At 34.2% G+C, this 18,563-nt stretch overlaps 1 protein-coding gene across 1 annotated transcript in view; it reads left to right on the top strand.

Moving 5' to 3' along the window:
• LRRC7 (leucine rich repeat containing 7) overlaps positions 1-18,563 on the top strand; it is a 364,327-nt gene that overhangs the window by 241,347 nt on the left and 104,417 nt on the right. The window contains 2 exon segments of the mRNA XM_033115988.1: positions 4,921-5,065; positions 10,630-10,702. Of these exon segments, the coding sequence (XP_032971879.1) occupies positions 4,921-5,065; positions 10,630-10,702 (218 nt within the window).

Genomic DNA, 18,563 nt, shown 5'->3' on the forward strand with positions numbered 1-18,563 from the left:
TTAGTGTGACTAGTGCTGCTTTTTCCATCTAGTGAAAGAATGACTTCCATAAAACACAGCCGTGTGTCACTCATACCACATACACTCAAATAAGCATGTACACACACACACACACATACACACACACACACACACACACACACACAGCAGGTACAAGGCTCCCAAGCTGGTAGCCATCTCCAAACTCCTTGCTTTAGGCTAAATAGCCAGGACAGCTGGATTTGTAATAATTCTTCAGCCACTGAGATTTAGATGTGTGTTCACAAAGCAAATTTTATTCCTCTTTTGAATTGATATTAAAAATTTCTTTAAATGATTGCAAAAGCAACAAGAACAAGAAGCTTATTCTCTTTTGAACAAGCATAAGGCCACATAAAGGAGAATATCTGGCAAAAAGTTAGGGAAAAAATACTTTCTTTTCTTATCAAAAAAATACATTTCTACGATCATCACAGACACAAAACAAAAAAAGCATGCATATCTTCTACTTCTTGATTTATTCAAAAACCATTTACAAATACACCTATATGAACCAGAAACCATGCTAACATCAGGGTTACAGAAGTAATATATTCAATACCTTGAATATATTTGTTTGAGGAACTCACACATGACAGGAGAGAAAGATCTGGATCCCATTACACATGGTAGAGTCTGATTTGTGTCATATCCAAGGTATGTACAAATCGTGGGGAGACACAAGTAAAACCCTCATCAATTCCCTGTGCAAGATTGAGGAATCAACGTGTATGTCTTGTTGGAAAACTTTATAGCTGCTTCTTCAATATATTTATTTATTCAAAAACACTTACATAGCATTTGTCACGGGCTAGGAACTATCTAGGACTAGGTGTTTTACAAATATTGACTCATTGAATCCTCAAAACAATTATGAAACTAGGTTTTTACCATCCCTGGGTTATAGATGAAGAAACTGAAACAGAAAGAGTGAGTAATTAAGTAACAGGCCGAAGGTCATGCAGCCAGTGAATGGCTGAACTATAATTCAAACCAACTCCTGTTGTTCACTATTATGCTGGAAAATGCTGTTGCTATAGCCTCAGTAGAAGATACAAATGAGAGTTAGGTTCATCTTATTTTTCACAATCATTACATTCCCAAATCCAATCTTGCAAATCAACTCAGACCTCAAATTCCTTTGTAATCTTATTATTGAAATGGAAGTTATTAAGACATCTGTAAAACAGAAGTGCTGTTTAATTTGTCTGTGTCAGTGGTAGATTTTTCTCATATTCTGCCAACTTTAAGCAGATTTCTTACTTTCATTAGTACGCTTGAATTTCACATTTTGCTATACTCCTTGTGGGAATACCCCACACCTCCCTGCCATAAACAGGCATGGCTTGTCTGTTTGTCGCTCACCTTCAATGTGGTTTTCAGCCCATGTCTATCAATTTCACAGAATGATTAACCCTAAATATTTAGTGTCATAAGACACGGAATGAAGCAGTTTCATTTTATTATTAGTTCATGTATCATAATACATTAAGTTAATGCACTTTCTAAATACTTTAAGAAGCCTGGGCTATCATTTATCCACTCGATTTTTCATAATTCAGAGAAACAAATAGATAATGATCAAAAATTAGTCTTCTATATAGCTCTGTTTTGTGACCATCACTCTAAGATCAACCAAAATATGACTAAACAGTGTATTGAATCCACATTTATTTAAAAAAAAAAAAAACTTCAATATCTTCTTTTGCTTGTGATGACTTCTACTCTTCATTTGCCCTCCACTGTTCACCTATGGGCTCCTCTACGTCCAGAGCAATGTTGGAACAACAATCAACATCCTCAAGGACTCTGAGACACTGGGACTTATGGCCTTTATTACTCCAGGCTATTATTGCCTTTATAAGGTGTTTGAAAGTGAGGGTTTTGAAAAACTAAAAATTAAACACCAAAGAGTTATTTTGCTTCTAAAAAAAGATGTTTAGAAACTTCACACCCAAATATTGAGTTGTGCTGGAGAGAGTAATTAAAGAAGCTTCAAAGAAGAAAGAAATTTCCTCATGATAAAAGAACAAAAAAAAAAAAAAGGAAATACATACACACACAGATAGATACATATATCATTTTTCCTTGCTTACCAGCAGAGAAGAATGAGCTAAGGTAACATAATAGTTCCTTGGAATAGAAAGCTATAAGTAATGTGACAGTATTTTTCAAAGTGACATATTTCTGGGCATGAGGAAAAAGTCAGCCTGACTCACCCAAAATACTCAGTTGCTAGCCTAACAAGTCTTCACCTACTACAAGGCTGTGCTCACACTGTCCATAAGGGAGTGTCCTGAGGGAGCAGGGCTAAAGATATGTGGGTTAATTTATTAGGGAGCTAGAGAGCAAGAAATGCCAATATAATCATGAGGCTTTATAATGTATAACCCGATAAAAGTGAGTTTGAATTTTAGCTCCACCCCTTATTAATGGGTTAACCCTAGAATGTTACTTGTAGTAGACGCTTATTATATTTCCCCACCTTCTGAGAATGCTGCTTAAAGATCTTCACCCTCATCAGGAATTGTCTCGGCTGACGAGAACCTCCTCACCCAGGGTCATACCTCCTTTCTGAGAGACCTGCAATGACCAGTCAATGCAGGAATAGAAAGGCCTGGCCCCTTCCGCTCCACTCAGGACAATCTAAGTTCACTGTTCCCTGAAGGGTCAGCTGAGCACTTCCTCAAGACTGGATCGCAGCCCAACTTCTTTATCTGCACAGTTCTACTTCCTTACTTATCTCTCTCTTTCCACTGCCATTGATCCTAAGAACACTCTCATCAACTTCTCTTTGTCTCTGTCTCCCAGAGAGGAACCCAATGTGTGACATCACTTAAACGCTAAGCTTCGATGTGTGTTAAAGCGCAGATTGTGATTCTGGAGGGTCTGGAGGGGATCTGCGATTTGAAATTTCTAACAAGCTGGCAGGTGTTCCCCGTGCTGCTGGTCTGCAAAACACATTTTGACTAGCAAGAATATAAAGTATTAAATCAAGTAATATATATAAAGAATTTAACACAGTGCCAAGTACTGTGTGTGTGTGTAATAAATGTATTTATTTGTTTAGTTATACTTTGTCAAATAGGTAGAGGCAATATATTAATAGTAAAGTGTACACAGGTAGACCAGACAAACAGACCACTGAACACTGATATGTGGGGGACATTTATTTGCAAAACATGCCCTTAAAGAAAAGGAAAATTAAGACTTTCATCTTGCTCTGGGTCCTGTAGTCCATGTCTCAGCTAGGCAAGCACTGTTCACCGCTTGATTTTTCCTCTGTCCTCCGCAATCAGTCACTAATTGTCATTTCACTTCTAAATGTTTCTTGAGCCCATCCCCTCTTCATCCTCACTTCTGCTACATTCATTCAGGACCCTCTCATCTCCTCAGCAAAACTGCTTCCAGATCTTTCTAATGAGTCTCTCTGACTCCAGTCACAAATCTTCTCTTCACAGTTCCCTGAAGTTATTATTTCAAAACACAAATCTGTTCATGTCATTCTCCATCTTAAAAGCCTTGAACAGATTACGTTGACTATTAGATAGAGTTCATTTCTCCCCACATAACAGCTGGCTTTTTACAATGCTAACTTCATCATTGTAGTCTGTCATTTTGAGTTTCGCACTTTTCTTCAAATATGCCATGCTTTTTCACACTTCTCTGTGAATGTATGTGCTGTTCTCTCTTCCAGGTGGTTTCTCCTTTTCTTGACAAGCAGCGTCTTCCAGGCAATTTGCAGCTCTGTGTTTCTATGGCCCTCCCTGCATGCTTTTTTTATTGCACATATCATAGGGTATTACAATTATTTGTCTGACAGTTTCCTTCACTACCATGAGCTCCTTAAGGATAAAGAATTTGTCTCATGACAAGTCTCTCCCTGTACTTGGCTGACGTATTCATTATTGTTCTCCAGCACATAACACAAACCCTGATACACAGTGGATCCTCAACAACAACAACAAAAAACTTGAATGAACAAAATATTGAATCCACTTAGTATGGTTAAAGTCCAAATCACAATTTAAAAACCTTTCTTATGCATTTTAAATTGTAAGAATGAATATGGCAACATTTGATGTTTTGGTGGCAATTTATTTATTTATGTATTTATTTATTTATTTATTTAATTCAGTGGCAACTTTGAGATTATTGTTGCGTTTTCTTTTAACTCCTGTATTGAGATAGAATTAACATACCATAAAATTCACCCATTTAAAGTATATAATTCACTGGTTTTTAGAACACTCACTTAGTTGTACTGCCCTTATCACAATCTAATTTTAGAACATTTCTTCTAAAAGAAACCCGGAAGCCATTAGCAATTATTTCCATGTCTCCTTCCTCCCAACCTCATTTATTTATTTATCAAATGATGGATATCCAGAGACCCATAGGTAGTCTTTTGTGACTAGGATCTTTCACTGCCTGTGTTTTCAAGGTTAATACACTTTGTAGTATGTATGAGTACTTTATTCCTTTTTATTGATAAATAATATTCCAACATATGGATATATCACATTTCATTTATTTATTTATCAAATCATGGATATTTGGGTTGTTTCTACTTTTTAGCTATTGTGACTAACACTGTTTTGAACATTTGTGTTTTTGTGTAGACATAGGCTTCGTTCTTGAGTATGTACCTAGTGATTACTGGATCATGTGGGAATTCTAGCTTAACATTTTGAAGAACTGCCAAACTGTTTTTCCAAAGTGGCTGCATAATTTTACATTTCTACAAGCAATGTATGAGAGTTACAATGTCTCCACATTCTTGCCAACACTTGTCATTGTAGTTGCTTTTAAAATTAATTTTATAGTGTTGTGGTTTTGACAGCTTGAAAATATCTTTCGAAAGTTTCTCAACTAACCCTGAGTTTATGCAATGTCATCAAGTCTATAGGGAAGTTAAAGATGTTGGTATACCTGGATATGTCAAAAAACAGAATAGAAACAGTCGACATGGACATTTCTGGATGTGAAGCCCTTGAAGACCTCTTACTATCATCCAATATGTTGCAACAGTTGCCTGACTCTATAGGTGAGAATATATTTTGTCATGAAGGTTTACGTCAAATATACCATTTTCTTTCTTGACAGTGTAGTTTGTCTGTGTAAGTAGGGAATATACTGTTCACCTGATATTAATAAATTACCAAGTTCATTTTTCAAATGATAAAATAGTATTTTATCAATGTCTTGAAATGAAATGGTAACTCCAATTGTCAAATTCAAGAAGCCTCTCCTATTAAATTATGCTACTAAACTGATATATTTACATTTTTTCACATCTAAGTTATAAAAATGTTATTGTAAGGAGTATATATCTTAGATTTAGAGTACTGCAACAACCACGCATGTCTCCTTTTATTACTATAGAACACAGTAGCTTCTATCCACATAGGTTTGCTATATTCTATTGTTTAATACTGTTGTAGAGTTGCTATCATCTAGAAATAGCATAAATATGTATAATAAATGTAAAATATCTTTGTATTTCTATTATTTAAAAAGATACATTGTCTTTTACATGCTGTTTAAGATTCATGAGAGCAGATAATTTGTCTGTTAGTATATATTAAACACTCAAAAAATTTAACCCATTTAAATTTCATATGAGTAAAACTATGAAAGAATCTAATTTAAATGAGTAGACCTTTTTGTATAGATACCTTGCTATTACTATTTATGAGAGTATTCAGCATGTAGGGTAATCATCAAATTATTTAACTTTGGAACATAGTTTTTAACACTTTGAATTAGATATGCCATGTGTTCTAGAACTTATTGAATGCTTCTGAAAATTAAGTCACAACCTAGATAGCCTGAGTGAAGGGAAGCTAGAAGACAAGGAAATTTCCCAAACGTTTCTTCAATAATCTATTGCTTCCATTTTCAGGCTGATAGAGAATACTAGTTTTAACAAAACAGGCTAGCTTTTATGTCTAGATTTGATGACTTTTTTATGTATATTTTATGTATATAATCACATATTTTATAACAGCATTTCTCCAACTTGCTGTATCATAAGTATATCTGCAAGCTTTATTAAACATTTCCACATTTCCAGGCTCTTTCTCAAAAAATTGTGATTCAGTAAACTTGTGATAGGCCCTCTGAGCTGTATTTTTATTAAACATCCTAGGTAAAACTTATGATCAGATAAGTTTAGGAAATACTGTTTTATGCAATAGAAGGTAAGGAAGTATAATTATTTTTTTAAAAATCCTCTGATGAAGATGACAGAAATTGTCATCTGGTCGAGATAACCATCTGGTTAAGGTTCATACCTTCACATTCCTACTCAATTACTACTCCATACCTCTTGAAAGACATAAAAAGAATAGAAAAATGACTTATAGTCAAAGAATATTTTGTTCGTCATTGCCTCCTCAGTGCCAAGAACCATGCCTGGTATATGGTAAGCGCTCCTTAAATATTTAGTAAATAAAATAATTCATCCATGCTTAAGAAGTATGAACATCTACCTGAACCTAAGATAGAATGAAAACACAGCCATGACCCAACTTGATGGACTCCAGGCCACACATAGCAGTGGCAGCCTTAGGTTTCTTTCCTGCAGTGGAAAACAAAAAAAGGACCTTAAGCATAGCAAGGGAACTTAAATTTACAGGGGACTGAGGAAGGGACCACTTTTCTATGAAGAGAGATTCACAAAAACCTGCAACTAATATGTGGAGCTAGGGTGGAAAGCAAGAACTGACACAGATTCACTGCTCAAAACGGTGACAAGCTGGTTTGGACTGGATTTACAATATCCACATGGAATGAGGACAACATGTTGCTGGTTCTGAACTCCAGAAACGTGGGCGTCAAGTGGAGGGAACCATAAAACTGCCAGACAGGCAGAGGTGAGTGTCGGAAATGAGAAGATACTCATCCTCACAAATGAGCGCGCAAACAGAAATTTTTCATAGCTAATGTTACGACTACCAAAAATCCAAACAAGTAGAAAAATTTATCCCAAGGGAAACTGAAGTTATTAAGCAATGTAAAATAAAGATTTTATGTACGTGTTAATCCTCAATTAGATAAAAGGAAGAATAATGTTTGTGAAAATAATAAGAACTCATAAAACAAAAACAGGAGCTAAGAATGGGTGGTTATTTAAAAATTAAAAAAAAAACAAACAATTAGAAATCCTGGAAATAAACATGTCACAGTGAAATAAAAATGATATAATTATTTGTTGAAAATACCTTCCTTTAAGAAAGCAGACAAGGAAATTAGCCTGCTGGTCTGGGAAAGGCAGCATGTAGAGGTGACAGATAGCATCAGATTCGAATCTTGGCTGGCATAAAACAAACTATAGCAGGCAAGTGGTATTATATTTTGAACACCTTCATTTAGAATCTGAATGGTTTTCAAATAAAGAAAGTAACTCTGTTATAGTTGCTTACTACTCAATCTACCTTGGATCCTATTGACTTTTCAGGGAAAATTGTATTTATACATCTTCAGAGTCACCAGAATCCCTAATTATGCATGTAAAATGGCCGCCTTTCCTCTAAAAATTACTTTCTTGGTCAAGAGTGGTATCTGGGATAGTACACTGACAGCTCTCTTCTAAGGCCCTCAAATACTTCACTGTTCTTATTGGGTGTGAAATAGCATATTGTCTTTTATATTTGAGCATAGATTATCTTTTGGACTACCAACATTTAAAAAGAATAAAAGATAAGAAATGTCATAGTATCAGTAAAGGGAAACAGCCACTCTAATAAAATCTTTACTTCCTTCACACCTGTTTGAGTTCATCTGCGGCTGTGGGGTACTTGAATGGAGTTATATACTCAATAACAAGCCCTGTGTGTGGAAGCCTTTTCCTTGTTCCAGTTCCAGGGAAAAAGAAGAGGGCTCTTTTCCTCTTCTCGATAGACCTTTAATAATCAGCTTCTTTGGATAGCAGAGAAACTCAATAAAGGAGAATATCATTTTTTTTTACTTCCCCAAATAATTTATCTTCTTCATTTAGTGGATAAGGATACAGGCTTTGTAGTCAAGTTATCTGAGCTCAGATTCTGGCTTTTCTACCTTACTAACTGTGTGACATTAGACAAGTCTGTTTTGAGGGATAAATGAATTAATATATGTAAAATTGCTTAGAATAGTACCTAGCACATAGTAAGTAATCAATGTTAGCTATTATAATCATATAATAATTATTATAATCTTAGATTTAATGAATACACAGCTACTTGGCTTTCAAAATTCTGTAACAAATGTGTCAAATCCATGTACATATTAGGTATATTTAATAACATATTAATGCTTAACTATTTGCTGCAAATTACATATTTATATATTAGTAGCTAAAGTCATGGTAAAAGGCCTCCTTTTTCTAGCTCTCCAGTATTTCTTTGTTGGAAGTATAGGATAAAGAAGTGGGGATTGGGGAAGGGTGTAAGTAGAGGGAAGGAACGGCAGGAAATAATTTTGATTGCTGTAGGGTAGACAAAGAGAGTCCAAGCAGGTATGATATAGAAATGCAGTAGAGGAATTATCTGCCGGAGAAAAGTAATGAGCAGCAGATGACAGTGAGGCCAGTGGCCTAATTCCACTCCAAGGCAATCAGATTCCTACTGAAGCCCCAGAATGTGTTCAAAGAGCACCCCTTGGATGGACTATGTGAGTGACGAAGTAGCCACATTACAAATGAGTGAGGTTTCTTTACATCCACAGACATAGAACTAAGCAAGGAGGCCCAACTTGCTTCTACTATTAAAGCTGTAGCAACTTCTGTCAACGGTCAGAGTCATTATCTCATTCTTCAGAAAAATCTGTTATATCAATATTTTGGTGCTTGTCCCTAATCTGCCTCAAGATTTTCTCCTTACTACCTCAGACCTGGGGACTGTGGTGCTCTTAAAGAATGCTTTGGGACCTGGCTGGCATCACGGTGTTTGATCAGCTGTCTGTAACCCCACCAAAAACTTCTTGTGACCCAGGAAAGTGATGTTGAGCCCTTCAACACTCCAGCGTCGCCGGTGGGCAGGGCCAGTGGTTCAACCAGGGTTATCAAGTCCTACAAAATTTAGCTGTCATTCATAGTCCCCTGTTTTCTTACTGCAATTTATGAACAAGCTCGCCAGTTCTTTTGTATTTCCAAGGTTGATATTTTAGTATACTAGAGAAGCTAAAGTGACTCAGTCACCCTTTGAACATAGATGAATATGTTCAAATATGGCGTGAATATGGCAGTGGCTGTTCAAACTTCAGAGATAAATTATCCCAGTGTGAATTGTCCTCTTTTTCAGGTGCTGCTGTTTTCAGCAGTGTGTCCTGGGGGCACAGGCTGATGTATTAAGCTCCAAATATTGTAGGTATTTTCTGACAGCAGTCTTAGGGTGATAACAATTCTCTCTACTAGAATAGAGATTGTGCATGCTCCTGAAGAATATGTAACTGACCACACCGAAATTTAAAGAGCAACAACTTTATTTCAGATTTTTTTGTGCCTTACTCTATGCCTTTCAGGAATCCTTAAAATACTTCAGATGGGTGTGCATGATCTGCAGCAGTACTTCTCAAAGCGTCTTCATGAAATACTACCTGTACAAGATACTCTGTGGGCACGCACAGGAATTCCAGGATAGTTTTGGAGAGTCACATTGCTACATTAGAACATCAAAAGTTTTCCTAGGAAAACTACATTTAAAAAAAAAATCTGTTTATTTTTTTTTATTTGGAATTTCCCAAACACATTTGACCATGGAACCTACTATATCCATCAGAACAAGTTTTCTGCAAAACACGTAGTCTATAGCGTGTATGCTTATTTCCAACGTAAAACAAAAATTAGCCAACTGTTAATGCTTTGCCCTTGGATTTGGGGCTGTGTTGATATGATAGGTTATGCTATGACTGGGGTAAAGGAAACTGTTCTTCACTTACTCTGTGGCTAATGTTCATTAAAACCCTGGGAGAAGAACAAGCAGTAAGTGTATGCAGGGCATAAATCAGATGGTAAAGATAAATAGTTAAAACTTTAATTCTTGGCCAGTTCTCCTTGGTATATTAAATTTTTCAACCTCTTGTGCTTTTTGCTGATCCAAGTCAAGGATTTATGGAAACAAAAAGAGTATGAGGTCATATGTTGCAATTTTCAAAGTCCACAATTATAACCACTGCATTGCAATACCTCAGTACCCATTCATTAATTATTAGGCTTAATTCAGATTTGTTTTCAATTTGTATCACAACAGGAAAGTTAGTTATCAGTGCTTAGGAGTTAATTAAATATTAAATCACAGCTGGCTTGAAAAATTTCATCTGGTCCATTGGTGCATAATAGAAATGGGAAATGTGGTAGATTACTGTCAGCTCATGTTTCTGTGGAGCTGTATGTTTTGTTTACTTGTCTGCATTGATGTACTTGAACTGCCATTGATAGAAGTAAATTTTTTGCAACTGGAAGGTCAAAAGTAGACTACACACAAATATCAGTCTGTAGGTTTATATAAGCAGACTGCAGCCAATTAGCACAAGAAACATCCATTACAAGTGATTCCTTGTTTCTTTTACATTGTATTTCCCATCAGAAATCTGTTCTTATGTATTAATAAAACCTCTTCTCTTTTATAGGACTGTTGAAAAAACTAACTACTCTGAAAGTAGATGACAATCAACTTACCATACTACCCAATACAATTGGAAAGTAAGTACCAGAGTTTCCTCCTCTCTAAAGCCAGAAATAAAAGGATATGTTGAGTTTTTTACTTCAAAACACTTTCTAGTAGAGATACTAATAATCTTGTTCATATGTAAACTTATTTTAAACCATATTTCATTTAGTTATATATTTGTATATATTTTAATTTAGTTTTATATCTGAATATCGCAATGACACTCAACCATACCATATATAATGAAAAATATTTAACCCTGATTCTTACATAAGCAAAGTGATTGCCCAGACCTTCAATTATACTATTGCCTATAATTTTCAAACTATTATTAATTTGATGTTTTTACTGAGTAGCAGCTCTAAATTCGCTTGAATATGTCTTACAAAATCAAATTAATTTTTATGTCTCTGCAGTATGTATATGTTACCATTACACTATTAGTAATATTTGCTATTTATGGAAGTGTAATGTATTTTTAGAAGCTAAAGAGATAAGCCTCTGTTTTAGCTTTCATTTTTAATAGCTTCAAGATGAAAGGCCATCATTGCCTTTTAAACATAAAATACATTCCATCTATTTGAGAGCCCTGTATTTCTAATTTTATGTTCCCTTTATCATTGGTTCTCAATTCTTTAAGAAATAGATTTATTATCAGTTTTTCACTGAAATGCTTTTGTTTACAACTTATGTAAAGTGATAAATCAATAAGCTGTCTTCCTTCTAAAATTATATAAGGCCATTTTATAGGAATCTTGCTTCACATCTCAGTGTGATGAATTACATAAACCCATAATTTAACAGATTTGGGTATACTTGGGATGGAGGTACTTAGCTTTAAAAATAAAACAGATTTATTGGGTATATTTGATGTACAATAAACTGCATATATTTAAGGTGTACAATTCATTAAGTTCTGTCATAGATGTAAAGCCATGAAACTATCACCACAATCAAGATGTTGAAAACGTCCTTCAGTCCCAAAGGTTTTCTTATGCCCTTTCCTTTCCCCCTTCCTCACCCCAAGTTGGCAAGTAACCACTGATGTGGAAAACTTCACTTTCCAAGAGTGGAACAATTTGGCAAAATTAAAATTCTAATGTTCAAACTTTGGAGAGTAGTAAAAGTCTCAACCATTTTTAATATTTCAATGTCATTAACATGCTGTTTTGTTCTACAATTACTTCCATTTTCTCCAATATAGAGACCAATTTATTTTCTTTAGGGATACATAAAAGTGATTGTCCTTATCAGGCCGATGCTTTTTAAAAACTCTTCCCATCTTATTATTTTCTTAGGCACTAATCTTTTTCTTTAGATCAATACTGAATTCAACTTAATTTATCTCCACCAAAGTTATTGGTATTTTGGCATTTATGCTCACATTACTTATATATATTTATATAAACTAATTCCCCTAGCTCTGTGAAGACAAATTAAAGAAGTTTAATAATCTAAAAATAGGCAAAGAAAGGTTACTTTTTCAGTATGCAAGTGAATTTTATGCTAGGTTATTACACACTTAGATTTCTTTTCATTTTAATTTTTTAAAACTGATAATTCTTTGCCCTTAAAAGTATTAAAAAGATTTATTAAAGATAAAGGGGCTTAGTCAATTCAAAGGTTGATGACTGGTTTAGAGAGATAAATGTTAAGAATTGTATAATAAAAGCTTATTTCTTTAGTTATTTTTCAGTGCCATTATCATCTTTTGATCATTGCTTAAGGGAAAACAAAAGGGAAGTGCTTGAAGAATGGACTAATTTTAAAAGAAACATCTTTTTATAGAGCAGTAGGAAGTGTATGGGAAATCTCTGTAGCTTCTGCCTAATTTTTCTGTGAACCTGAAACAGCTCTAAAACATAAACTCTATTTAAAAAGAAGAAAAATTACTGACAAACTATGGTTATTTAGACTTGGGTATTTGGCAGATATTTTGTAAAAAATGAACAAAGTGAGCTTCACAGTTCAAGGAAAACAACTGACAGTATTTGTTTCCAACATTAAAATTTGAACTATTAACCAAAATTTGAAATTTTTAAAAATGTGTAGCTACCACTGTGAGCTTGACAGCTTCCCAATACTTTTCTGATAGGTTGATGTGATATTAATGAATGTGACTTGTTGATACTGCCTTATGAAATGTATCAACATTTGGAAAATATGCGCAACTCAGTGAAGCAACATTTTTCCAAATGACCAATGCATGAGTTACAAAATCAGACATGAGGAAAACACCCATTCAAAGAGCAAAATGGACCAGTTGATTTTAATGTATTGGTATAAGGAGTAAGAAAAGTTGATTGATATAGTTTCAGATTGCACATTGCAATTATCCGCTAAGAAACTGCCACTTGTTGAGTTTTGGTGTAGTAGCAAAAAGTAATCACAATTCTCTGGCCACGGGCTTGAAAATTAATCTGGGGAACGTAATTTGGTGGTTACCAGAAGGCAAAGGGGTTGGGGGGTGGGGGATGAGGGTGAGGGGGATCGAATGTATGGTGATGGAAGGGGAGCTGACTCTGGGTGGTGAACACACAATGTGATTTATGGATGATGTGATACAGAATTGCACACCTGAAATCTATGTAATTTTACTAACAATTGTCACCCCAATAAATTAACAATAAATTTAAAAAAAAAAAAAAGAATTACAAAAAGTTAAAAAAAAAAAAAAAAAAAAAAAAACCCTGTAGTGATGAAAATGTTCTGGTACTCCATAGAGGTGGTGGTTGCACAATGTTGTGAATGCACTAAATGCCACCAAATTGCACACATCAGAATGGTTCATTTTATGTTATATGACTATCACCTAAATTAAAAAAAAAAACTTTTTAAGATCAAAAAAAAAAAAAGTAATCACAATTCTCTAAAAAGGCTTTTAAACTGTCCCTTTTCCAACTACATATCTGTGTGAGTCTTTTTTTTTCTTTTTACATAATTCGATCAAAGCAATCAAAACTTCAACAGATTGACTGCATAAGCAGTTGGTTAGAGAGAGGTACTAATAACACCAAGATTGCCAGTTTGATTCCCCACATGGGCCGCTGTGAGCTGCAGCCTCCAAAAAATAAATAAATAAATAAATAAATAAATAATAATCACTTTGGAAATTGTCTATACGATGATGGTAACTCTGATCAAAATCAATCAATATAGATGTTTTACAGGTAAAATCTCTAAATGATTGACTATTCCTAAGAGATACTGTTTCCACCACAATTTGACAGAATTCTGCTTAGACTGTAGGATTTAGTACAAAAACTCAGTGAGTTTTGTTTATTAAACACTATAGAAAAGAATTAATCTAAATTTTGTTAATTTTTTTCCTTTTGTTTAGAAGAGCCCAAGAAACTTACCTAATGTTAATGAGAAATTAGGGATGTAATCTAAAACTTGATTCCTAGCCTAAATTAAATGAAATTGATTTTATAATTTCTGAAAATAAAGGTAATGGCAAAGTTACTTAGTTTTCACTATGTGCCATTCTGTTTTATATGTATTACTAACTCCTTTACATTCGTCTTTATAACACGTGGTTAAGTACTGTTATCACCCCCTTGTGCCCAGTGATAACACTGAGGTATAGAGCGATTAAGTAAATTGATGAGTATATTACCACTAGTAGATGCTAGTCCAGACTCCCATCCCAGCTGGCTGGCTGCAGTGGGAAGTCTTAACACCTGGGCTATACAGGCATTTTTAGGCACTAGGTTGCCTTTTCCAAACAAGTTTATATCTCCCTCTTTGGTTATTATATCCCTTTCAATTCAATCTTTCAATTCAATTCAATCTTGTTAATAAAATTATAATTCTTTGTAGTCGTCTGAAATTTGTCTGGCTGCCATGTCTTAATAATAAATGCTGGCAATTTTGCATTTTGTTAACTGGAAGATTTTATTTACATGAAACAATCATTTTAAAAAGGGAATATCCCAAGATAACTTTTATATGTTTCAGAAACAGATTGACCCAAAAAACATGTTTTTCAGGATAGTCTCTATCTCCTAACAGGTCATCGTAATGGACTGCCATATCTAGACTAGGTGCTTAGCGTACCTTTAATCCTCATGAAACTCTAAACTAGGCATTAATCACCAATTGTATAGATGAGAAAACGGGTTAATAGTAAGGTTTACTAAGATATTAAGTGGCCTCACTAAAATTGGAACCCAAGTCTGTCTGAATATTTTCCACTGAATTACCTTACTTCTGTTAAGAGTTAAAAGTGAACTAATCAAATGAAGCCCAGAGTGATTTATTTTTGTTATTAGCATCTACATTGATAGACGATACCATTAATATATGGTATCTAATGGTTTCTAATGATCATAAATAAGTGTTAAAGTGAAAGTATAAATTATCTCTGTAACATATTCATAGTCCCTATTCCATATTAGCTAGGTAATTGAGGGTTAATGATATGGTAAGATCTTCCCAACCAAGACTAATTCATGAAGACTACATTAGATGAAAACGTAGAGAATAATTTTAGAAAATTAAGTCAATACTGTTGTTTAATTTCAAGCATTACTACCTCCAGCAGTGTCACTTGTACTGATATGTGAAGTAAGGCAAAGCCTTACTGAACACAACTCTTTTAATGTTTGTATGGATTTTAGCTGTTATTGACATGTTGTGTGTGTGTGCATATGCGTGCATGCGTGCATGTGTGTGTGTGTGTGTGTGTGTGTAAATGTTACTCTTGAAATATTTGCAAGGGGTTTACGTAAAGTCTTATAGCTCAGTGTGTGGTCCCACACCAGCAGCACTTAAATCACCCAGGAGCTTGTTACAAATGCAGAATCTGGGCCCCACCCCACACCACTGACTCTGAATCTGCATTGTAGCAGTTTCTCCTGGTGATTCCTGTGCACACTGAGGTTTGGGGAGCATTGCTTTAAAGTACTTTACTCTTCCTTAGCCCCTTGTTTTCACTTTTCATGTGTACAATTATAGACGATAGATAAAACTTCAAAAAAGTTAACTTTGGGATCTGTCTCTTTTTTTGCATGAAATATAATGAACGTATTTTTTATTTATTGAGATATAACCAATAGAAAACATGTTAGTTTCAGGTGTACAACATGATTCAATATTTGTATATATATATTTTAAAATGATCACCACAGTAAGTCTAGTTAACATCCATCACCACATAGTTACAAATTTTTCTCTTGTGATGAGAACTTTTAAGATTTATGCTCTTAGCAATTTTCAAATCTGCAATACAATATGATGAACTATAGTTACCATGTTGTGCATTATGTCCACATGACAACGAGTTTTATAACTAGAAATTTGTAACTTTTGACCACGTTCACCCATTTGTCCACCCCCCACCTCCCACCTCTGGCAACCACCAATCTGTTCTCTGTATCTATTTGCTCAGGTCTGTTTGTTTGTTTAGATTCCACCTACAAGTGAGATCATACAGTATTTTGTCTTTCTCTGTCTCAGCGTTTTCACTTACTTGGTCTATGCCAGTGATAATCTGAGTGAATGTGATACAACTGTATTTATACAGATCCTGTAGTCAACTACCTTAGGTGATTTCTAACAAGATAGCCATCAGTTGGAACGTTAGATTATGAATTTGAATCTTTTGAATTTCAGAGATCATTGAAGAATGTGTGTTTTGCACTTAATAGCTTTTCTCTGGAACCCAGAGTTGCAAAATTCTTTCAGGCTATAAATTATTAATTCAGTATATTAATACAGTAAAAATGTCTTTTTTTTAAATTTATTGGGGTGACAATTGTTAGTAAAGTTACATAGATTTCAGGTGTACGATTCTGTATTACATCATCTATAAATCCCATTGTGTGTTCACCACCCAGAGTCAGTTCTCCTTCCATCACCATATATTTGATCCCCCTTACCCTCATCTCCCACCCCTCACCCCCGTTACCCTCTGGTAACCACTAAACTATTGTCTGTGTCTATGAGTTTTTGTTTCTCATTTGTTTGTCTTGTTCTTTTGTTGTTTTTGGTTTATATACTACATATCAGTGAAGTCATATGGTTCTTTGCTTTTTCTTTCTGACTTATTTCGCTTACCATTATACTCTCAAGATCCATCCATGTTGTCACAAATGTTCCTATATCATCTTTTCTTACCGCCGAATAGTATTCCATTGTGTATATATACCACAACTTCTTTTTCCATTCATCTATCAAAGGACATTTTGGTTGTTTCAAAAATATCTTTTTAATGAAGGAAGTTCTTGCTTTGTACAGTGGTGGGAGACTGTGAAAACAACTGTACAAGCTGAAATTGTGCAAAATACTATTAATCAATAAAGAAAATTATGATTGTTCTGAGAAAAGGTCTTTAAAACATTTTTTCAAAATATTAAACCCTTTTACTATTGATTATAAATGTATAAGGAAATGGAAAAATAGTAAAACCAATATTTATTTAGTATTCTGTCATTGTAAATTTTAGGAACATCAAAAATTGCAATGTTTTAATTATTTTATCAAGATTAGTTTGAAAAATGCCTGCTTTCTTTTTATCATGTAAATTATAATTCAGAGTTAACTTTTTTTCTGTGTCAGTGAATTGTCATACTCCTTATTAAACTTGGATCAGCTTCCCAATTTTTATCCTTTGTGCTTTCAATATCATGAAACATCTCTGAGATTTCCTTTAATGTGAAGTTTATTGCCATAGACATCTTCACCATTTTCATCACAACCATTTTCCTCATTTACATCAAGTTTGCCTTCACTAAATTCTGCTGGCAGCACATCTACAGTCTCTTGAATAGTGGTAGGCAAATTTCAACACTCAACTATTAATATTTCTTCTATAACTGCATTTATGTTTGATTCAAATCTTGCAAAGTTATTTGCACAGTGTGCTAAAAAGTTTCTTCTATACAACACCCATGTTACTTGCTGTTACTTTCTTCAATGATACTGAAATATTTTCAGTTGCATGCTTTTGGTCATATTTCTTCCAAAACTCAGCTAAAGATGCTCTCCAGTTGTAGCATCAATAGCATATTCAAAATTCTATGGAAGAGAATAGGCTTTCAAAGTTGAAATAACTCCTTGGCCCATTAATTGGATTAATGAAGTTATTCTTATTAATAAAAAGCAAATTTTCACATTTTCATTTAAATGCCCAAGAGAATTAGGATGACCAAGAACATTACCATAGAGTAACAGTGCTTTAAATGTTAAATTATTGTGCCTATAGTATCTCTCTACTGCTGATTGACAAGAAAGCAACACAACTACATGATTTACTATCTGTATGTTTGAACTGAGTAATGGATGAGCAGTGACTGGTTACTGACAGACTTTGAAAGGAGAAATATGACTAGTCACTGATCATAATGTGTATCTGTTATTTACACTGTGACTTGTGTACTGAAGTGTTAGCAGTACGGTTTATGCTTTATGCAATTACTCACGGTTAGTATACTGAGGTAACTAAAATCTGAGCTATGTTGTTGAGGAACTAATGTTATTTAATGAAACTATGATAGCTGAAATTGTTGTATATCATAATTATACAAAATAAGGACTGCTTTACTGTAATCTCTTTCTTTCCAATTTGGGTGCCCTTTATTTATTTTTCTTGTCTGATAGCTGTGGCTAGGAATTCCAATTCTATGTTGAATAAACATGCAGAAAATGGGCTCCTTTTGTAAAAAGATTGCTTCTAGCTTTTCCCCATTGAGTATGATGTTAGCTGTAGGTTTGTTTTATATGACCTTTATTATGTTGAAGTATGTTCCCTCAATTCCCACTTTGCTTAGAGTTTTTATCATAAATGGATGCTGGATTCTGTCAAACGCTTTCTCTACTGATATGATCATATGATTTTTATCTTTCATTTTCTTTATGTGGTATATCACGTTAATTGAATTGTGGATATTG

The sequence above is a fragment of the Rhinolophus ferrumequinum genome, chromosome 9 (assembly GCF_004115265.2).
Source record: "Rhinolophus ferrumequinum isolate MPI-CBG mRhiFer1 chromosome 9, mRhiFer1_v1.p, whole genome shotgun sequence".
Classification (NCBI taxonomy): Eukaryota; Metazoa; Chordata; class Mammalia; order Chiroptera; family Rhinolophidae; genus Rhinolophus; species Rhinolophus ferrumequinum.